Source organism: Gopherus flavomarginatus, chromosome 4 (genome assembly GCF_025201925.1).
Source record: "Gopherus flavomarginatus isolate rGopFla2 chromosome 4, rGopFla2.mat.asm, whole genome shotgun sequence".
NCBI classification, from domain to species: Eukaryota; Metazoa; Chordata; order Testudines; family Testudinidae; genus Gopherus; species Gopherus flavomarginatus.
In genome coordinates, this window is record NC_066620.1 from 7,563,230 (window position 1) to 7,580,350 (window position 17,121).

Genomic DNA, 17,121 nt, shown 5'->3' on the forward strand with positions numbered 1-17,121 from the left:
GCGTGGGCCCCTTTGGAAATCTATATATAGTTGAATTCTGTTCAGTCAGTTTTCAGTCTAAGCCTTGCACGGACCCCTCAGACATAGTCTGCAGAACCCCAGATTGAGAACCACTGTTTTATTTGATTCGCTTCCTTCCTTTCCCCCGCTCTGCTTCTGTATCCAGCCTGGCAAGAGAAATTCCATGTTTGTGGGGGGAGGCAAACCCCAACCCTTTGCTCTTCTCTGCAGTGGGAAGTGATTTCAAACCAAACACCTGAGCGCCAGCCAATCAGGGACGGCCATCTCTAGTTGCCAAGGCAACCTTCCTTCCTTTAAAGCCTAGCCCATGTGGCGACACCTTGGATTGTGCTGTGTGCTGCTTGCCTGCATGACCGTCTCCCACAGGTACCTCCTTGATTCCTGTATGTATACAATTTGCGCTGTCCTTGGGGATGATAAATATAAATGTTGTTACTGATAGGGGACAATTTTGCCGTGAGACGCTTTCCCCCTCTCCAAGATGCCCATATTGCCCCTGCAATGCAACCAGCAGCTATTACGCAGAGTTACCGGCAACTGTTTGATCTGTGTATATGAACATCCCCCCCACACCATTCTAACAGGCTGCTCGGACGGACAGGGGAGATACTCAAAAAGGAAGCATTTCCCTTAGCCATTTTCAGAGCACTGGCAAGGGGAATATCAAACAGAAGGGGGAAGGGTGGGCATTGATTTTACATGTGAAACTCCTGATCAGAAAGCTGTACCTCCCTGTGGAAACAGTTTATTACAGGCCAGAAATGATTCAAGCAAATGAGAGTAACTCGGATGAAAAGGGAAGGAGAGTGGCCTTTACAGGGGCCAGAGCCCGCTAATTTTATTCACCTTGATTAGGACCTTATTGCTGACCTTATTCGGAGCCTATTGATGCCATTGCGGCTGTCTGTAGAGTCGGATTACTGCTCAGCAGCAGGAAAGCTTTTTCATTTATTTACCTTCCTTGCAGGGGCTAATGAAATAATCAAGGTCTGTGGAGCGCCCGAATAAAGCTGAAAAGTTCAAGTATTGTTCCTTTCTATTTAACGGCCAGCTGCCACTGCTGCAGAGGCGTCGCAGCAAAAGCACACCCCTGGCTCTGCGTCCATTGTCTGAATCGGTCAATGCCGAACCTTCCCAGAGCTGCATTTTGCAGTATGCTGTTGTCTAGCCGTGAAGCAAGTCAAAGGCACCCTTGCCTGGGAGAGGGCGGCCTGTGATTGGAGCTACTGGAGGTGTATGACAACGATTTGATCATTCAGGCAGCAGCAGCGGAGAGCACAATTCTGCAGCTGCTGCTGCTACAGGCACTGAAAACTCACATTTCCTCCTCTCTCTCTCTCTTTGAACCATCTGTATGCTGAGAAGCGTACTTGCCAGGCAGCATCCTCCAACCCCGGCGATATTCTTCATCTCCCGGCAGCACCATCCGCTGGCAGGCAGCAGCCACTCGTCCTCCACCAGAATCCAGCTCCTGGCAGCAGCCTCCATCCTTCAGCAGCCTCCATTCCTTAGCAGGCAAAACCAGCCATCCCCTGCCTCAGCAGTCACCCCCTCCCCAGCATCACCCATGCTCTAGCATCATCCATCCCCAACAGCATCCAGGCCCTGCAGCCCCTTGCTCTCCCCTCCCCGCCAATGGGACAGCTGCTAACATGAGCACCGATGCCAGCCACCTGCCTGCGGGATCCCAAGAGGCAAGCAGGGCTATGTGGACTCCATCCAGCTGGATGGCTTCCGACGTCCCTCCCAACACCAGCACTTCCATGGCACAGCTGGATCAGCGGCAAAGGGTGGAGGAATGGGGTAGCACTATCGGAGAGATTGCAGGCACGGTAGTGATCCAGTGTATCTATGCCCTGGTGTGCCTGCTAGGCCTGCTCGGCAACTCACTGGTGATCTTCGTCATCCTGCGCTACGCCAAGATGAAGACAGCCACCAACATTTACCTGCTCAACCTGGCCATTGCCGACGAGCTCCTCATGCTCAGCATCCCCTTCGTGGCGACCTCAGCAGCGCTGCACCACTGGCCCTTCGGCCGGGCCCTGTGCCGCACCGTGCTGGGCGTGGACGGGCTTAACATGTTCACCAGCGTCTTCTGCCTGACCGTGCTCAGCCTGGATCGCTACATTGCTGTGGTGCACCCACTGCGGGCAGCCACCTATCGCCGGCCCAGGGTGGCCAAGATGGTCAACGGAGGGGTCTGGCTGCTCTCGCTTCTGGTGGCCTCACCCATCCCCATCTTTGCCGGCACAGCCGCCACACACGACGGCCGAGCGATGGCCTGCAACCTGCTGTGGCCTAGTCCGGCCTGGTCAACTGCCTTTGTGGTCTACACAACCTTGCTGGGTTTCCTGCTGCCGGTGCTGGCCATGGGCCTCTGCTACCTGCTGATTGTGGGCAAGATGCGGGTGGTGGCTCAGCGGGTGGGCTGGCAGCAGCGGCGGCGCTCGGAGGGGAAGCTGACCCGGCTGGTGTTGATCGTGGTGGCCATGTTCGTCGTGTGCTGGATGCCCTTTTATGTGGTTCAGCTGGTGAACCTGCTGCTGCCTGGCCACCTGGATGCCACGGTGAACAATGCCTCTGTCATTCTCAGCTACTCCAACAGCTGTGCCAACCCCATCCTCTATGGCTTCCTCTCGGAGAACTTCAGGCATTCCTTCCATGCGGTGCTGCGGCGGTGCTGCGATGCCAGCTTCTGCTGCTGCTGCCACCCGGGCCTGGGTGCCGCTGAGGAGGAAGAGGAGGAGGAGCCGCTAGATTTCTGTGCCATCCCCAAGGGGGAGGAGACGAGCAAAGGCGGCATGTGCCCATCTTTGCATTGCCAGCGGGAGCCTGTGCACCCTGAGCCCTGCTGTACGCCTGGCACCCTCCTTGCAAAGACCACCACCTTCTAGACGGCATGTGTCCTCCTCCTCAGGGCCGCTGCCTTCTGAAAGGGTGCCTCCTCCTGGCCCAGCCCCTGCCTTGGCAGGACCAGCATCTTGTAATGAGCACCATCGCCCCGCCGCTGCATCTCACCCTTCAGAAACAGACCAACGGGGTAAAGAAGCCTGCGTAAGTCCTCAGCGTGAGGGCCAGTTGCTTCTGGGTTGGCTCCTGCCTTTGGCTGCAGCTGGGATGGGGCTTGTACAGGTGCTGGGTAAGCTGGCTGAGAGACCTGCACCTGCTTTTTTCTCTTTGGGTGGCTGGGCTTGTGTCTTGATTGATTCCTTCTGTAGCCTGAGCAGTCCCTTGCCACTGAGACCATGGGGGCCATGCTTGGAGTAAGGTGCCACTCAAGGTGGCAAAGGGCCTAGAATGAGGATTCTCTTAGCCACTCCCATCCCGGGCATTTGCTCACAGGGCAGGGTTCTCTATTGGGCTTCTCTGACATGGGTTGTTTCCTATGCGGGGGAGAGAGAGCTCAGTGGTTTGAGCTTTGGCCTGCTAAACCCAGCATTGTGAGGGGGCCATTTAGGGATCTAGAGCAAAAATCTGTCAGGGACAATATTTGGCCCTGCTGTGACCCTTCCAGGTCTATAAGATCAGTATATCTCCATATTTTAAGAAAATCTCTTTATATATAAAACTGATTGCCAACATTACTTTAAAAATATTTTTGATTTAGTTGGGGATTGGTTCTGCGTTGAGTGGAGGTTGGACTAGATGACCTTCTGAGGTCCCTTCCAACCCTGATATTCTATGATTCTGTGAGCCTGCTCAGCACAAAAGGCTAAGGATATGATACAGACTAATGGTCAGCATTGGGACCACATCCTGAGCCTGATGACTTCAGGAGGAGTTTTTCTGTTGATCTCACTGGGAATAGGCTCAGCCCTTCTAAGGCCAGGCTGGTAATTAAAATTCAAGAGAGAGAGAGAGAACCTATCTTCTTTAATCTTTTGTGACCAGTGTTCAGAAGGGGATGCGCCATCCTTAGCAATTAATGACTAGATTTTCAAAAGGGCACAACTCCTATTAAGAAGAAAGGAGGCTGCGGGGTCCTTTTGAAAATCCACCCATTAACCTAATAAAGTGTCTCTAAAGGGAAAATAGTACTCCCTAGTTTGCAGAAAGTTCAATGAGTGACAGTAACCTAACCCCAAAATACTGATTTAAGGCACAGCCTACCGCCGATGTTGTGAATGAGAATTTTGCCATTGACATGAACATAAATAGAATCCAGACTTTTTAAATGCTTGAGGTTCTTTTAGTTCCTTAGAAAGAGCAGTGGTGGGTAGGACTGAGCTGTAGTTGTGCCATGAATGATCCGATCTGTAATTGTGCCATGGAAAAATAAAAAGCCAAAATGTTGGCATGTAATGCTGTTATTATTATCCCTAAGTATTACATTATGGGGATGGTTTTGTTTTTTAAACAAACAGCCTTCACAGCATACAAGATCTTTAGGCATAAAAAGTGGAAAGCTACAGTCTAAAATGTATCCCAGTGAATCAGCAATAAATCCTAACCAGAAACCGACTCCAAAGGTTTGGGTAGTCAGGAGTTTTGTTCCACCCTCCGGGGAATTCCTGCATTTTAGGTGCTCAAATGCACTTGTTCTCGTGTGACTTTCCCTAAAATTCTTGCAGTACCTAAAACACTGCCTCCTGGAAGTCACTGATCATGTTGCCCATTCATACCGTTAGAGATTGCTCCAAGTGTTCCAGCGATCCCTGGAATCACGGTCATCCGTGTTTTCCATAATCGTTCCACTTTGTGGCATAGCTCTGCATAGTACTTCACTATCGTCTCGTCTTGTTTTCTCTTTATGTTTCTGTCTGCTGGCGCGGCCACATCCATCAACATGGTCCCATTGGTCTTCTTTTCTACAACGCACTCCTGTTAATTATTATTATTACCATAGCATCTAGTCAGAGACCAGGACTCTGTTACACTAGAAACCCAGAACAAAAAGACGGTCTCAGAGCTCACAATCTAAGTAGTCACATGGACACTGGAGACCACCTTAATCCTCATCACTGTCAGTTGACAAAGGAGTGCAAGAATCTGAGGTGGACAGATTTATCTAAGATGCTTCAAATCTGGGCCCACACCAGGCCTGTGCTTACCATTCTGCTCTGTGCGTAGTCCCATTCTCAGTCGATGAGACAGCTTGCAGCATGGATAAACATGCGCTTCTAGCTTTTCGAGATCAGGGTGTTGGGAGTCATAGTGCTCCTGGGAAGATTTATGTCAGGGTTTCCATCTGCTGGATACGCCCTGTAAAATGGCATTAAGTGACTCCTGGCCTCTGGCTAACCACTGCACTATCTTGGCAGCTCGTCATGGGGCTGGGGCTCCTGGTTCTTCACTTTCTGCAGTCCTTTCCACCAGTGTAATGTGCCCCTAGCGTTCTGATCCGGTAACATTTTGCACCCATTTTGCCTTCATGTAAAGGACAGCACAAGATGCAGGGCAGCGGAGACTCAGGCCCCACAAACGCTTGCACAACAACCGCTGGTGCTGGGCCCTGCACGATTTCCCAGAGCGGCTGATCACTCTTCAACTGCATCACTGCCAGTTGAGGTACAGGCAAAGGTTATGTTCCCAAAGGACAACCCTGTGCTGCCCTTTCGACTTTGACAACTGTTACACTGTTCTTAACTTTCAATTGCACACAGGGGAGGCAAAGGGATCTTGGCCTGGAAGAGGTTCTTTAATAACATTTCAATTATGCTCAAGCAATAAAAATACAAAGCTAATTTCTGGGTGTGTCCTGTGCTGGGATATTGCCATGCCTTGGGTGTGTACAACAGCACTCAGCCCCATGACTACAAATGTTCCCAACATCGAAACGCCCTTCTCTCTCTTGCTGCTCACAGGAGCCTTGGCACGGCATGTAACTCAGGATATTGTCAAATCTTGAGAGTGCTTTAGTTAAGTGTCTTTGATTCAGAGATTTAAGTCCAGAATGGTCACCTAATCTGACCCTCTGTAGCCACAGAACGTCACCCCGTGAGTCCTACATCAAACCCAGCGCTGCAGGATGAACTAGATTAGAGTATATCTTGTAGAAAGACGCCTCATATTGATTTAAAGACTCCAAGTGGGGGCGAATTTGCCACATCCCTTCGCAACCTGTCCCAATGGTTAATTATCCTCACTGATAAAAACATGAATCTTATTTCCAGTCTGACTGAGTTAGGATGACAACATTAAGAAAAATCCCACTGGATGGCTTCTTATAGGGGTGGCTACAGAGTAGCTTTTTGTTTATATTGTGACTTTTTTCACTTTTTGTTTTTGTTTATGTAATGACTTTTTCACCGGTGGCTATTTAATTGATTTTTTCCATTTTTTTTCTGCTGTAAAAATTATTCACAGTAGAAGAGTCAGAGGAAATAATAGAAAAGGCGTGTTTGGGGCACTTCTACTATTATTAATTTAAGGGGGGTCATTTTCTTAATTTTTCAGCTAGTTCAGATATATTGGACAGGATTTTCAGAAGCACTCAGTGTTGGCCTATGGCTTGGTCTGTACTAGAAAGTTGTGCCTCTTAACTATGCTGGTACGGGGCTAGTGTTATACTGGTGTGGTTAAAGTGGAACAACCACACACACACACTGGTAGGAGGTGGGGCTGGGGAATAAACTGTATTGGTGTAAAGCCTGTTTATTCCAGCATAACTGTATCCTCCTTAAAGCTTGTACCAGTATAAGTGTGTCAGGAAAAAATATCACACCCCTAACCATCACATTGATACCAGTCCAACTTTCAGATATACACCAGGCTTAACTGTGTTCCCATTTGGTAAAACTCCTCTTTATTCAATGGGAGCAGTGTGAGGCTACACTGCAGTTGCTATAATGGCACAGGTCTGGCACTGCCGCGATGCACTGCTGTAGTGCCATAGTGTAGGTGATTCCTACAGCACCAAAAGGGGTTTTTCCATCACTGTACGTAATCTATCTCTCTGAGCATTGGTAGCTAGGTTGAAGGAAGAATTCTTCCACTGGCCTATCCACATCTACACCGGAGTGAGGTCAGCCTGGCCATGTACTCAACGGTGGGAATTTTTCACACCTCTGAGCACCATAGCTATGTCAAAGTAACAGTGTAGATCAGGCCTTTGACCAGGGGTGGACAGACATTTTGGCCGCAGGGCCACATCTGGGTATGGAAGTTGTATGGCGGGCCATGAATGCACACAAAATTGGGGGTTGGGATGCAGGAGGGGGTGAGGGCTCTGTCTGGGGGTACGGGCTCTGGTGTGGGGCTGGGGATGAGAGGTTTGGGGTGTAGGAGGGTGTGTTCTGGGCCAGGACCAAGGGGTTTGGAGGGTGGGAAGGGGATCAGGGCTGGGGCATGGGCTTGGGGCATGGGCTCAGGGGTGCAGGCTCCAGGTGGTGCTTACCTCAAGCACCTTCCAGAAGCAGCGGCATACGCCCCTCCAGCGCCTGTGTGGAGGTGCGGCCAGGTGGCTCTGCGTGCTGCCCCATCCGTAGGCGCCACCCCTGCAGCTGCCATTGGCCATGGTTCCTGGCCAATGGGCGCTGCGGGGGTGGCGCTTGGGACTGGGGTAGTGTGTGGAGCCCTCTGGCTGCCCCTACCTGTAGGAGCTGGAGCAGGGACATACCACTGCTTCTGGGAGCTGTGCGGAGCCATGGCACACATGGAGCAGGGCAAGCCCCCGCTACCTGGCTGGAGCGCCAGAGCAGGACAAGCAACGGACCCTACTCCCTGGTGGGAGCTCAACGGCTGGATTAAAACGTCTGAAGCCAGATGTGGCCCCCTGGCCATAGTTTGCCCACCCCTGCCTTAGACCAACACTGACTGCATTTGAACATCCCACCCAGGACTCTGGACCAGCATATATCCTGGGGAAGAACATGACTGTTGGTGTTCAGAAGTTTCTCTGGCCTTCCCTTTCTGTTCAGGACGTTACCTAGTTACGAAGCCTGGATTCACTGGAGAAGGAGACAATGTTCAATGTACATCTAACATGGGGACAGAGGAGCCGTGCACATGGTACCTTCCATTTGCTTTTATTAAACAATTAAAAGTGGCCTGACCTAAATGAAGGACTTGGAAGTCTGGACCAGACTGGTAGCTTCACTTTGTAAAAGTCTGGATCAGTTTCCCCATGAATCACCAGGTTTCAATGAAGCTTCATTTCTCTAGCTTGGTTATTTTTGTCACTTAAAAATTCAAAATTCAAAAAAGTGTTGGGTATTTAATGCCTCCTGATTTTCCCTGTTATTCAACCTCCCGGATCATTTACCCCAAGACAAAGCGAATGCTAAAGGCTACCAAATCAGAGAGGTAGCATTATGCAACTGCTTTGCACCTACTTTGCACGCACCTTGCACTGGTGTAAACGATTGCACAAGCAGCAAAGTAACAAGGTGCAAGATCAAGACCTTACAGCTGGCAGTGTGAACAGGACACGAATTCCGCTCTAGAGGAATCTATTTCCTAGAGGGGGGGAGTTGGTTTTCAGTGTTGTTTATTTTAGAAGTATGTGGTTGGGGGGGGGTCATGGCAGCATGTTCTCCTCTCCATGACTGGTTAGCATATCTCCTCTCTATAACTGGTGAGCTCTGCTAACAGGTGTGTGGATGGCAAGGGGAAGGGGCACTCTCTCCACAGGCTTCCCTCCCCTCGTGAGGTAGGCCACACCCTAGCAAGCCCCAACAGGAAGCAGTCGCTGTGTTTAACTGACCCCTGTACCAAGACTCCTTACGCTATCCCCCCAGTTTGTACTACCAGGAATTTGTGTGGGAGCTCCCTAATGCACAGAAAGAATATGCCTGTTGCTACATGCTTCCAATGGAGGCGCCATACTGCCCGCTGAGTGCCTGGGAGCAGAGCTGACCGGTGCCTGGAGGGCAGGGGAACAAGGATGATGGGTCCACCTCCTCTCCATCCCCTTTCGGGCGTCAGAGGGTGCATAGAGGCAGCAGCCTCTGCCCCATTGTCACAGGCGTGTGGGGAAGGCACTTAAACGAGATGGAAAGTTCCTTGTGTGCTTCTCCTCCACGGCCCGCAGAAAGAGCCTGCAATTACATTTTGCTTCACCCTGAACAGTTAAAACAATATTTGGTGGCTCTCCCGCTGTCTGCGGCCAGGCGAGCTGGCTGACCCAGCAGCCCAGGGCAAAGCTCAAAAGGCAGAGGGAGAAAAGGACCAAAATCAGGGGGAATCGTTCACCCACAGCTGGATCTTCCGAGAGTTCATTCAAATGAAGGCTCAGCTGGGAGTTTAAACCCTGACCTGACTTTGCCGTCCAAGATCTCCCATACGTAAATCAGGGTGGGGTGCATCATCTGGAACCCATATTCAAGAGATGACATCAGTGGCAGGTAGGGTATTGGTAGGGCTGGAATTCATCATATCACACAAAGTTCCACTTCCTTTACTCATAAGAATTGTCCCATGGGTCTCCCGGACTCCAGCGAGCCTCCTGGTGTAGGATTGAGTCTCTCATATGCCACCCAAAGGGAAACATTTGGATGCACTGTCCGATGTAAACTTTTGGGGTTGTTTTAAAACAAACCCATATTATTTCTGGGCATACATTGAAGCAGCTCTAGGGGAAACATCTGTATTTCATTTACTTGTCGCTGCTTTGAATAACAATTGAAGTGGATATACATAATGTAAACCTCTTAGAATAATGAAAACTTGATTCCCAGTTGCTCCTTTCCTGCACAGGGGGGAGGGCGAGGCAGAGATGAAGAGAGGGGATTAAGATGTTTTAAGTATATTCTGGGGCTGTGCAGGGCTCTGCCTGCCCTTTGGTATATGTTAGAATAGCCTCAGGGTGGCTCTAACTTACACGCTGCTTCTTATGGCTCTCAATTAGCTCTGAGATGCCATGAACAGCCATAGTGCCGTCCAGTCCAGCCACGCCCCTGACCTATCTCCTGTGCTGGGACCTGGAAGCCAGGCCGGGGTAGAGCACTTCACCAGCTTCTCACTGGCCAGGTATTCTCAGAGGGCCATTTTCATCCCTTCCTTTGAGATTCCTTTATGTTAAAGTGATTTTAATGGCACTGAGAATGAGGCCCTGAGACTCTAAAAGCCTGTGAGTAATAAGGGGACATGGCCAGAAAGTCTCTGTGAAAGGGCCGTTATTAAAATGGCTAATGACAGGTACCGTAGTTGCTGCAGCAAGTGTTGGTAATAGACTCTTAGAAAACCAAAGGGGCAAATCCTGCTCTCAGTTACATCGTTACCCTCCAAGGAGTTGGACCCGTGCAGCTGGAGGCGGACAGGAGCATTTGGGCTCAAATCCTGGGAAAGTGAGCAGAGCCGAGAAAAAATAACTAAAATGTAACTCCTGCAGCCAACCAAAAGCCCCTCAACACATGGGGTGGGGGAACAGAAACAAGGGCACTTTCTGATGGGGTTCTGATTCATCAGCCTTGATTGACAGTAAGGTAGGATTCCCTTTAATTTCCTGCTTCTGGGACGTTTGCTGCTGTGTTGGTTTGGGTTAGCGACAGAAAGGGGGCGGGGGAACCACAATAAAAATTGCCGATAGTTTGCAAGTTCCTTGAGTTGCACCTGTGTGGACTGGCTCCACAACCTAGCTGCTGCTCTTGAACAAGGTGACCAGTTCCTAACCCTCTTTGAATGAGATCACTGGAATCCAGCCACGCTGGATGGAAGCTTTGCAAAACCAGCCACCCTTGACCAAAACCTCCTCACCACCCATGGATAGTAGGCCACCCCTTCATCTTTTATTGTCAGTCTTCTCTCTTGGGGGTGAAATCCTGGCGCAACGGACATGAATGGCCCTGGACTTCAATGGGGCCAGGGTTTCACCCATCACCTTTTACTTGCATTTTCTCACCCAAGAAAATGCTTCTAGTAACCTTTCCTCCCCTCCCCTTGATCCCTCCCCATTTCTTCAAAACATATATGCCCGTAAGACCCTCAGTTCCCTGTAGAAGTCAGTAAAACTGGGATACTTGGCAGGACATTTCTTCTGTGATTATTTGTATTCATGCAGCACTTTTCATTCTCAAAGCACTGTACAAGGATTAATCAATCCTCACAACTCTCTCAAGAGGAAGGTAATCTTTAGCCCCTTTATACACCTAGGGAAAGTGGAGCACAGAGAGTTTAAAGAGACATGGTGAAGTCACACAGCGAGTCCCGGTGGAACCAGCCGGGCCTCCCCATTCTCAGTCTTGTGTTTAATGCGCCAGTTCCAGAACAGACAGAGGAGATTCTCTTCTCCCCTGTGCAGCACTCAAAAGTAGCTGAGAACTTTTTGCTGAAATTTTCTATAAACGAACTCACCCCTGGGCTGGGAATGGGAGTAAATCCAGCCCAAAAGGAATTTATTTGTCAACTTTATGAGCAACTGGAAAAGGAGGATTATAGCAGGAGCTGCATTTCAACTTTCACAGGTGCCACTACAGCTGATTTTATCTGCAGTAACATACAAACTTCAGGCCCAATCCTTGTTCCTATTGAACTCCCATTCAAGTCAACAGGATTCGGATAAAGACACATGGCCAAACTGTCTCAGCCACAGGCAACTCCCACAGGGCCAAATCCTGTTCACACTCACAAAAATCCACTGACTTCAAAAGGAGTTTTGTACATGTGGATATAGATATTTCAGTGGAGTGACATGAAGGATAAATTTGGCCCTATGTAGCTATCACTTTATTTCTATTTCATTAACGTTGATCTTTAAACGTTAATCTTGTTCTCCATTATTTACCGTTCACTATCACTGATAAACGCACTTGTGAAAGAGTCACAAAAGAACGTTTGGCCTGATATTCAAAGGTGCTGGAAGTTGCAGCACTCATGGACTGCAATGGGATCTGTGGGAGTTGGGCACTTCTGATAACCAAGAATGATTTTGTTACTGGCCAGATTAAGGAAAGATCAGCATCTGCTGTTATTCAGGGAAGTCAGGTGGGAGAGGACAGAAAGAACATTTCATTACCACATTTTCTATAAACCAGGTTTGTCAAGCTTTATTTATATGCCTGTGAAATCACAAAGTGATTATGCATTGCATAGAGTACAGTTCCAATAAATAAATAACTATTTACAAATGTGCCGCATTTACAAAACTGTGGATTGAACCATTTACAGTAAGAAAGCTAGATTTCATGTAACACATTTCTTCTCTTTTTTTCAAAAGTTGAAATGTACTTTGATCATGCTGACATATCAGGAAAAAAAACAATACCATGTGACAGCAGTCTCACTTTGTATGTACCTACAGTTATTTTCACCCCAAAAGAGGAAGATTAGAAAAATCAAGTTTCTCAATCTCTTAATAGTAAACTTTCTTAAGTACAACCAGCTGGTAGCCTGCATGCTTCTTATCAATCAGTTCGTTTGCAAGCTGTCACCTCTATGTCTGGGTTTGCTATCCCAGAATTGTAAAATGTACAGCTAGAAAACTAAGCACTGCTGCACATCAATATTTCATAGGCACGGGACCCTATCCAGTAGAGCTCAAAGCTTCCATTGGCTTAATAGAAGCAGAAAAAGGCCCTTAGAATCCTCAGCATTTGGGTGTATTTTCTCCCACAATCTCATGAAGGTTGTACTTCCCATCTCCTCTGAACACTGATCTGACCCTAGGCTTTTATAGCCTCCTAACCCTTCATCTCAACACTTGATAAAAAGATGTGGAAAAGGAAAATGGGAAATATTTTTTTCAGATTTTGCCCACTATAATACTGGATGGCAGACAGAGGACCTGAGCCTGCTTCCACTGAATGGAAGTTTTACCACTGTGTGGGTAGGACTGGGCCCATAGCAACCATCTGGACAGGAGCCAGAGGGTTTAGCAGCACTGGGCAAAAATCATCATGCCATCATGTTAATAGGCAGCAGATTTAAAACAACAAAAGTAAGTATTTTTTCCACACAATGCATAGTCAACTTGTGGAACTCCTTGCCAGAGGATGTTGTGAAAGCCAAGACTATAATAGGATTTTAAAAAAGAAAAAGATAAATTCATGGAGGATGGACAGGGATGATGTCCCTAGCCAGGATGGACAGGGATGGTGTCCCTAGCTTCCGTTTGCCAGAAGCTGGGAATGGGTGATGGGATGGATCACTTGATGATTCCTTGCTCTGTTCATTCCCTCTGGGGCACCTGGTATTGGCCACTGTCAGTAGACAGGATACTGGGCTAGATGGACCTTTGGTCTGACCCAATATGGTGGTTCATACGTTCTTATCAATAAGAGAATATGAAGTGGTTTTGTTAATGGTGTTTTAACCTGACAGTGAGAGAAGGGGAACAAAACCTCTAGAGAAAATGTGACTGGAAGACACAACCATCACATGGGAAGGCTTTTCCACCATAGCAACAATGACATACCATTGACAGCTCCATGTACCCAAAACAAAAAAACCTGTAACAAACAAACAAACAGCAACCAAATAAGCAGAGTTCTGACCCTGAAAGGGGGAAGGGACAGAGATTCCATAAAGTCCATTAGGGGCTTTGCTTTTGCTATTGATTTTACATGAAAAGTGCTCAGATACTGTGGTAACGGGTGTCAGTACAAACCTCTAAGATAGATAAACGTGGGGAGCTGCAATTTCTTACAGATAACAAAGAGGACAGGACGATGGAAGGCAGGAGAACTGACGGAAAGATCTTTGGTATTTGTTACTAATTAGCAGTTTTTAAAAAATAAGCCAAACCTATGTCTGTCGCAGGAGCATTCCAACTCTCCCCAATTGCTCAGTAGCTCCAGTCTGATGTGGGAACGAACTCATGACACTGTCTCTGGATGAAAGTCACTTTCACCACACCACTTCAAAATCTATTATTGTTGACTAGTCCATTGCATATACTCTTCTTTTATAGTCAGATTTCAATAGTCCGTTCCAAACAAGGGCAGTTTTCTCAATGCACAAAAAATAAAGTTCTCTCTTGAAACCCTGTAAAGATTGCCAAGTCTGGAAAAGGGGGGAAAATCAAAAAGGCATCTACAAATGAAGACACACAAATGGGATTAGCTCACCATTATACACTTTGCCATTCAGTCTTCTCATCTCCTGCAAAGCATATTTTTCTGCAGCTAGTTTAATAAATTTCCTTGAAAATTTTTCAGGGAAATTTGAAAAATTCCACCCAATTCCATCTTTCTCCTTTCAATCCAATGAGATTCTTTACAGTTTCTGGGAAGCAGAGGGGCATCCCGGGGGGACTTGTTGCAGCACCACTTCCTTTTCTGTCCTGTTGCTACATTTATAATCCATGGCTCCATGACCTGGGAAGTGCTTCTTCATCAGGTGGTAGAGAATGGCCATCAGGACCAAAATTGTGGACAAGATGCCAATGCTGATTCCGATCAGCACTCCAGGGTGGAGGCTGTCTGACTTCGGTGGGACATGGGTGGGGGCTGCTGTTGTTGGGTAGGACTCCGTCTCACCTGAAAACTCATCTTCAGAAATACACTTGTGCTCTTTGTGGAGGCTGTACCCCTCCTGGCAATGACACGTGTAGCTGCCTGGCTTATTCGTGCACAGCTGATCACAATAGCTTTGCTCACACTCGTCAATATCAACACACATCTTTGTACTACCATTGTAGTGATCCAGAACAAAGCCATCGGGGCAGTAGCAGGTATCCTGTGTATGCGGATCACAGTCTGCTGGGCATTCAGTCTGGTTGCAAAATTGGACACATTTGTTGGGGTCCTGGAGGGATGGGGCATATCCGCTGAAGCAGCTGCACTTGTAACCCCCGGGCACATCAACACACCAGTGGTGACATTTCTCTTCGTAGCAATCGATCACGTCCTCACATTTGCCCTCCACCAGCTCATAGCCCGAGTGGCACTGGCAGCGGAAGCCCCCGTCGGTGTTGATGCACACTTGGTCACAAAGGTCCGGTTTGGTTTTACAGTCATCGATGTCTCTGCAGCTGATGCCATCCTCAGCCAGCTCATAGCCCTCGTGGCACATGCAAGTGAAGTTCACGGTGAGTGGGATGCAGTGGTGCTCGCAGGGGGCGTTGGCACACAGGGAAGAGCAGCTGCGTTGGTCCTGGTCCAGCTGCTTCCCCTGGGGGCAGGTGCAGCGCGGGGTCCCGCCATCCCACTGGCACGAAGCCTCGCACCCGCCATTCTCCAGCTGGCAGTGCCAGGCCCCGGGGCTGGCGGAGCTCCACCGCATGCCCCCGCTGCTGTGCTCCTGGCACACCAGCTCCACGCCCAGGGCCGGGACCGAGGCAGTGGTTTGGGGAGGGAGGACCAGGAGGTCACTGTCCTGCGCCCCGAAGGGGGTGGTGTAGGTCACCGCCACGCCTGCCCCGGGGGAGAGCTTGGGGCACGTGCCGGGGTAACTGTACTCACACAGGAAGCCGTCTGCTTCGGAGTCACACCGCTTCTCCTCCCAAGTGAGCTCCGGGGCCGCCACGGAGACACATTGGGACCCGCAGACGCGGCCGCCCGGCCTCCATCGGGTGTAGTCCGTGCGCTCGTCGCCCGTGACCCAGCGGAACCCCCGCAGCGGGCGGGCGGGGTCCGAGCACGCCTGGCCCGCGGGCAGCTGCAGCCCGATCCACAGGCTGGCGTCGCTCCGGTTCCGCACCAGCAGGGCGATGGCGGCCTCCGCCACCGTGGAGCGCACCGTCATGAGCTGCCCCCCGCCGGCCTGGCAGAGCCGGCCGGCGCCGGGGAACCGCTGGCGCCCCCAGAACACGCCGAAGCAGACGTGCTCGATGCACTGAGCGCCCGCGGGCTGCGGCGGGGCGGGAGCCGAGCGCCCGAGCTGGGCCGTGGCCACCAGCGCCAGGCAGAGCCGCAGCATGGTGCGGGGCGGCGGAGCTGAGCACGGGGCTGGCGGTGGGGGGCTGCCCGCGAGCAATCGGCGGCTCCCCTGCACGCCCGGCGCTGGGAAACCTCGGTCATGCCTCCGCTCGCTCTGTGCCCACGTTTTTATAGAGGCGCTGCAGCGCAGGAAGCGCCGGCCGGGGCTGGGATCGCCCCCCAGCCGCCGGAGCAAATCACGGTCACCCGAGGGGCGGAGGGAGGGTGGGGGACTCATTGTCTGCAGGGAGGGGGGGAAGCGGGTGGGAGGAGGGCCCTGGTGGAAAACAATCAGCCCCCCTCCGCCCTCTGAACTCGCCTGGCCCTGGAATAACAGCCTGGCCCTTCGTCGCACTAGGGAGTCGGCCGGATTAGGTGGGGGGGACACCCAGCGCGCCGCACCCCGAGCTGGGCTTTCGGAGGTCTGAGCCCAGCCCTGAAAAGTGCTTTCGCGCAGCAATGGGGGGGGGGGAGCTCATTCCGGAGCCTCAAGAGACCCGTTTGGATCCAGGGCGAACGGAGGAGGTTAGTCGTGGGAACGTTACGTGGATCGTTATGTACCAACTCTGCCTTTGGTCCAGGTACGAACTACTGCTAGTGGACGCTTCCCCTGCTACTTGCAAAGAGACAGGACAGTGTGAGCAGATTTCCCAGTACGGATCTTCCAGGCACTGGCACCTGTCCTTGCCACACGCCCGCCTGAACGCTTTAAAACCCGATCCCAGCTCCCCTTTCCCCACATGTGTGAGAAGTAAACTGTCCTCCTCCCAGGGGACGCGGGGCGTGACAGGAGGTTGGTGCTGAATATGGATTGCCTGTTTGGTAGGGAGGCCATGTGGCTTACCCTAATAGCCCCTTCTTAGTTCATCAGATTTGATACTATTGCGCGTTTTATTCGGGTAAAGATCCCGAGCATTAAATGGGAGCCTCCCAGCGCAGAGTGGAGGATTTATTAAGGGGGTGCAACGATTACTAAGGAAAACCAGAGGGGAAAAGTGGAAACGGGATTTGTAGACTGTATCGTGGGGGCTGTAGGCTCACATTGCTTCTAGCGCCAGCTGGGGGCGCTGCTGAGTTCCCCAGAGTCACTGCCGGGGGGCGCAGGACTCGATCCCGGGACAAGGTTTAGGACGCGAAGCGCACGCCGCAGAGCTGAGCTGTAAACTGGAGCCGCCTTGCTGCGCTATCAGACCCGCAGGCAGGTCCGTGCGTTAAGCCTCAGCCTCTGCAGAGCGGATCGCCTGGTCCACAGTCCCCGCCGGAAAGTGAGGGAAGGACCTGGGTTCTTTCTCGGGGGAGCTGAAGTCTTCTCCCTGGCTTTTGCAAACGGATTCCGCCCGCGTGTTCAGAGCTCTGCCCTGCCCCG

General features: G+C 50.6%; 2 protein-coding genes across 3 annotated transcripts; one reads left to right on the forward strand and one right to left on the reverse strand.

Moving 5' to 3' along the window:
• Nucleotides 1–350: 350 nt before the first annotated feature.
• Nucleotides 351–4,629, forward strand: SSTR4 (somatostatin receptor 4). Of its 2 annotated transcripts, none has more exons than XM_050952190.1 (2): nucleotides 351–404; nucleotides 989–4,629. In XM_050952190.1, exon 2 carries the CDS (start codon nucleotides 1,674–1,676, stop codon nucleotides 2,913–2,915), a length of 1,242 nt encoding a protein of 413 aa, XP_050808147.1. In that variant the 5' UTR covers nucleotides 351–404; nucleotides 989–1,673; the 3' UTR covers nucleotides 2,916–4,629. The 2 variants fall into 2 exon arrangements, with proteins under 2 accessions (XP_050808147.1, XP_050808148.1); XM_050952191.1 differs by having other exon boundaries at nucleotides 362–387.
• Nucleotides 4,630–11,918: 7,289 nt separating this feature from the next.
• THBD (thrombomodulin) lies at nucleotides 11,919–15,771 on the reverse strand. The gene has a single exon (XM_050952139.1). It carries the CDS (start codon nucleotides 15,754–15,756, stop codon nucleotides 14,113–14,115), a length of 1,644 nt encoding a protein of 547 aa, XP_050808096.1. The 5' UTR covers nucleotides 15,757–15,771; the 3' UTR covers nucleotides 11,919–14,112.
• Between the last annotated feature and the right edge of the window lie 1,350 nt (nucleotides 15,772–17,121).

Coding starts and splice junctions, on each gene's coding strand:
- THBD (XM_050952139.1), bottom strand. CDS start 15,756: ATGCTGCGGCTCTGCCTGGCGCTGGTGGCCACGGCCCAGCTCGGGCGC.
- SSTR4 (XM_050952190.1), top strand. CDS start 1,674: ATGAGCACCGATGCCAGCCACCTGCCTGCGGGATCCCAAGAGGCAAGC.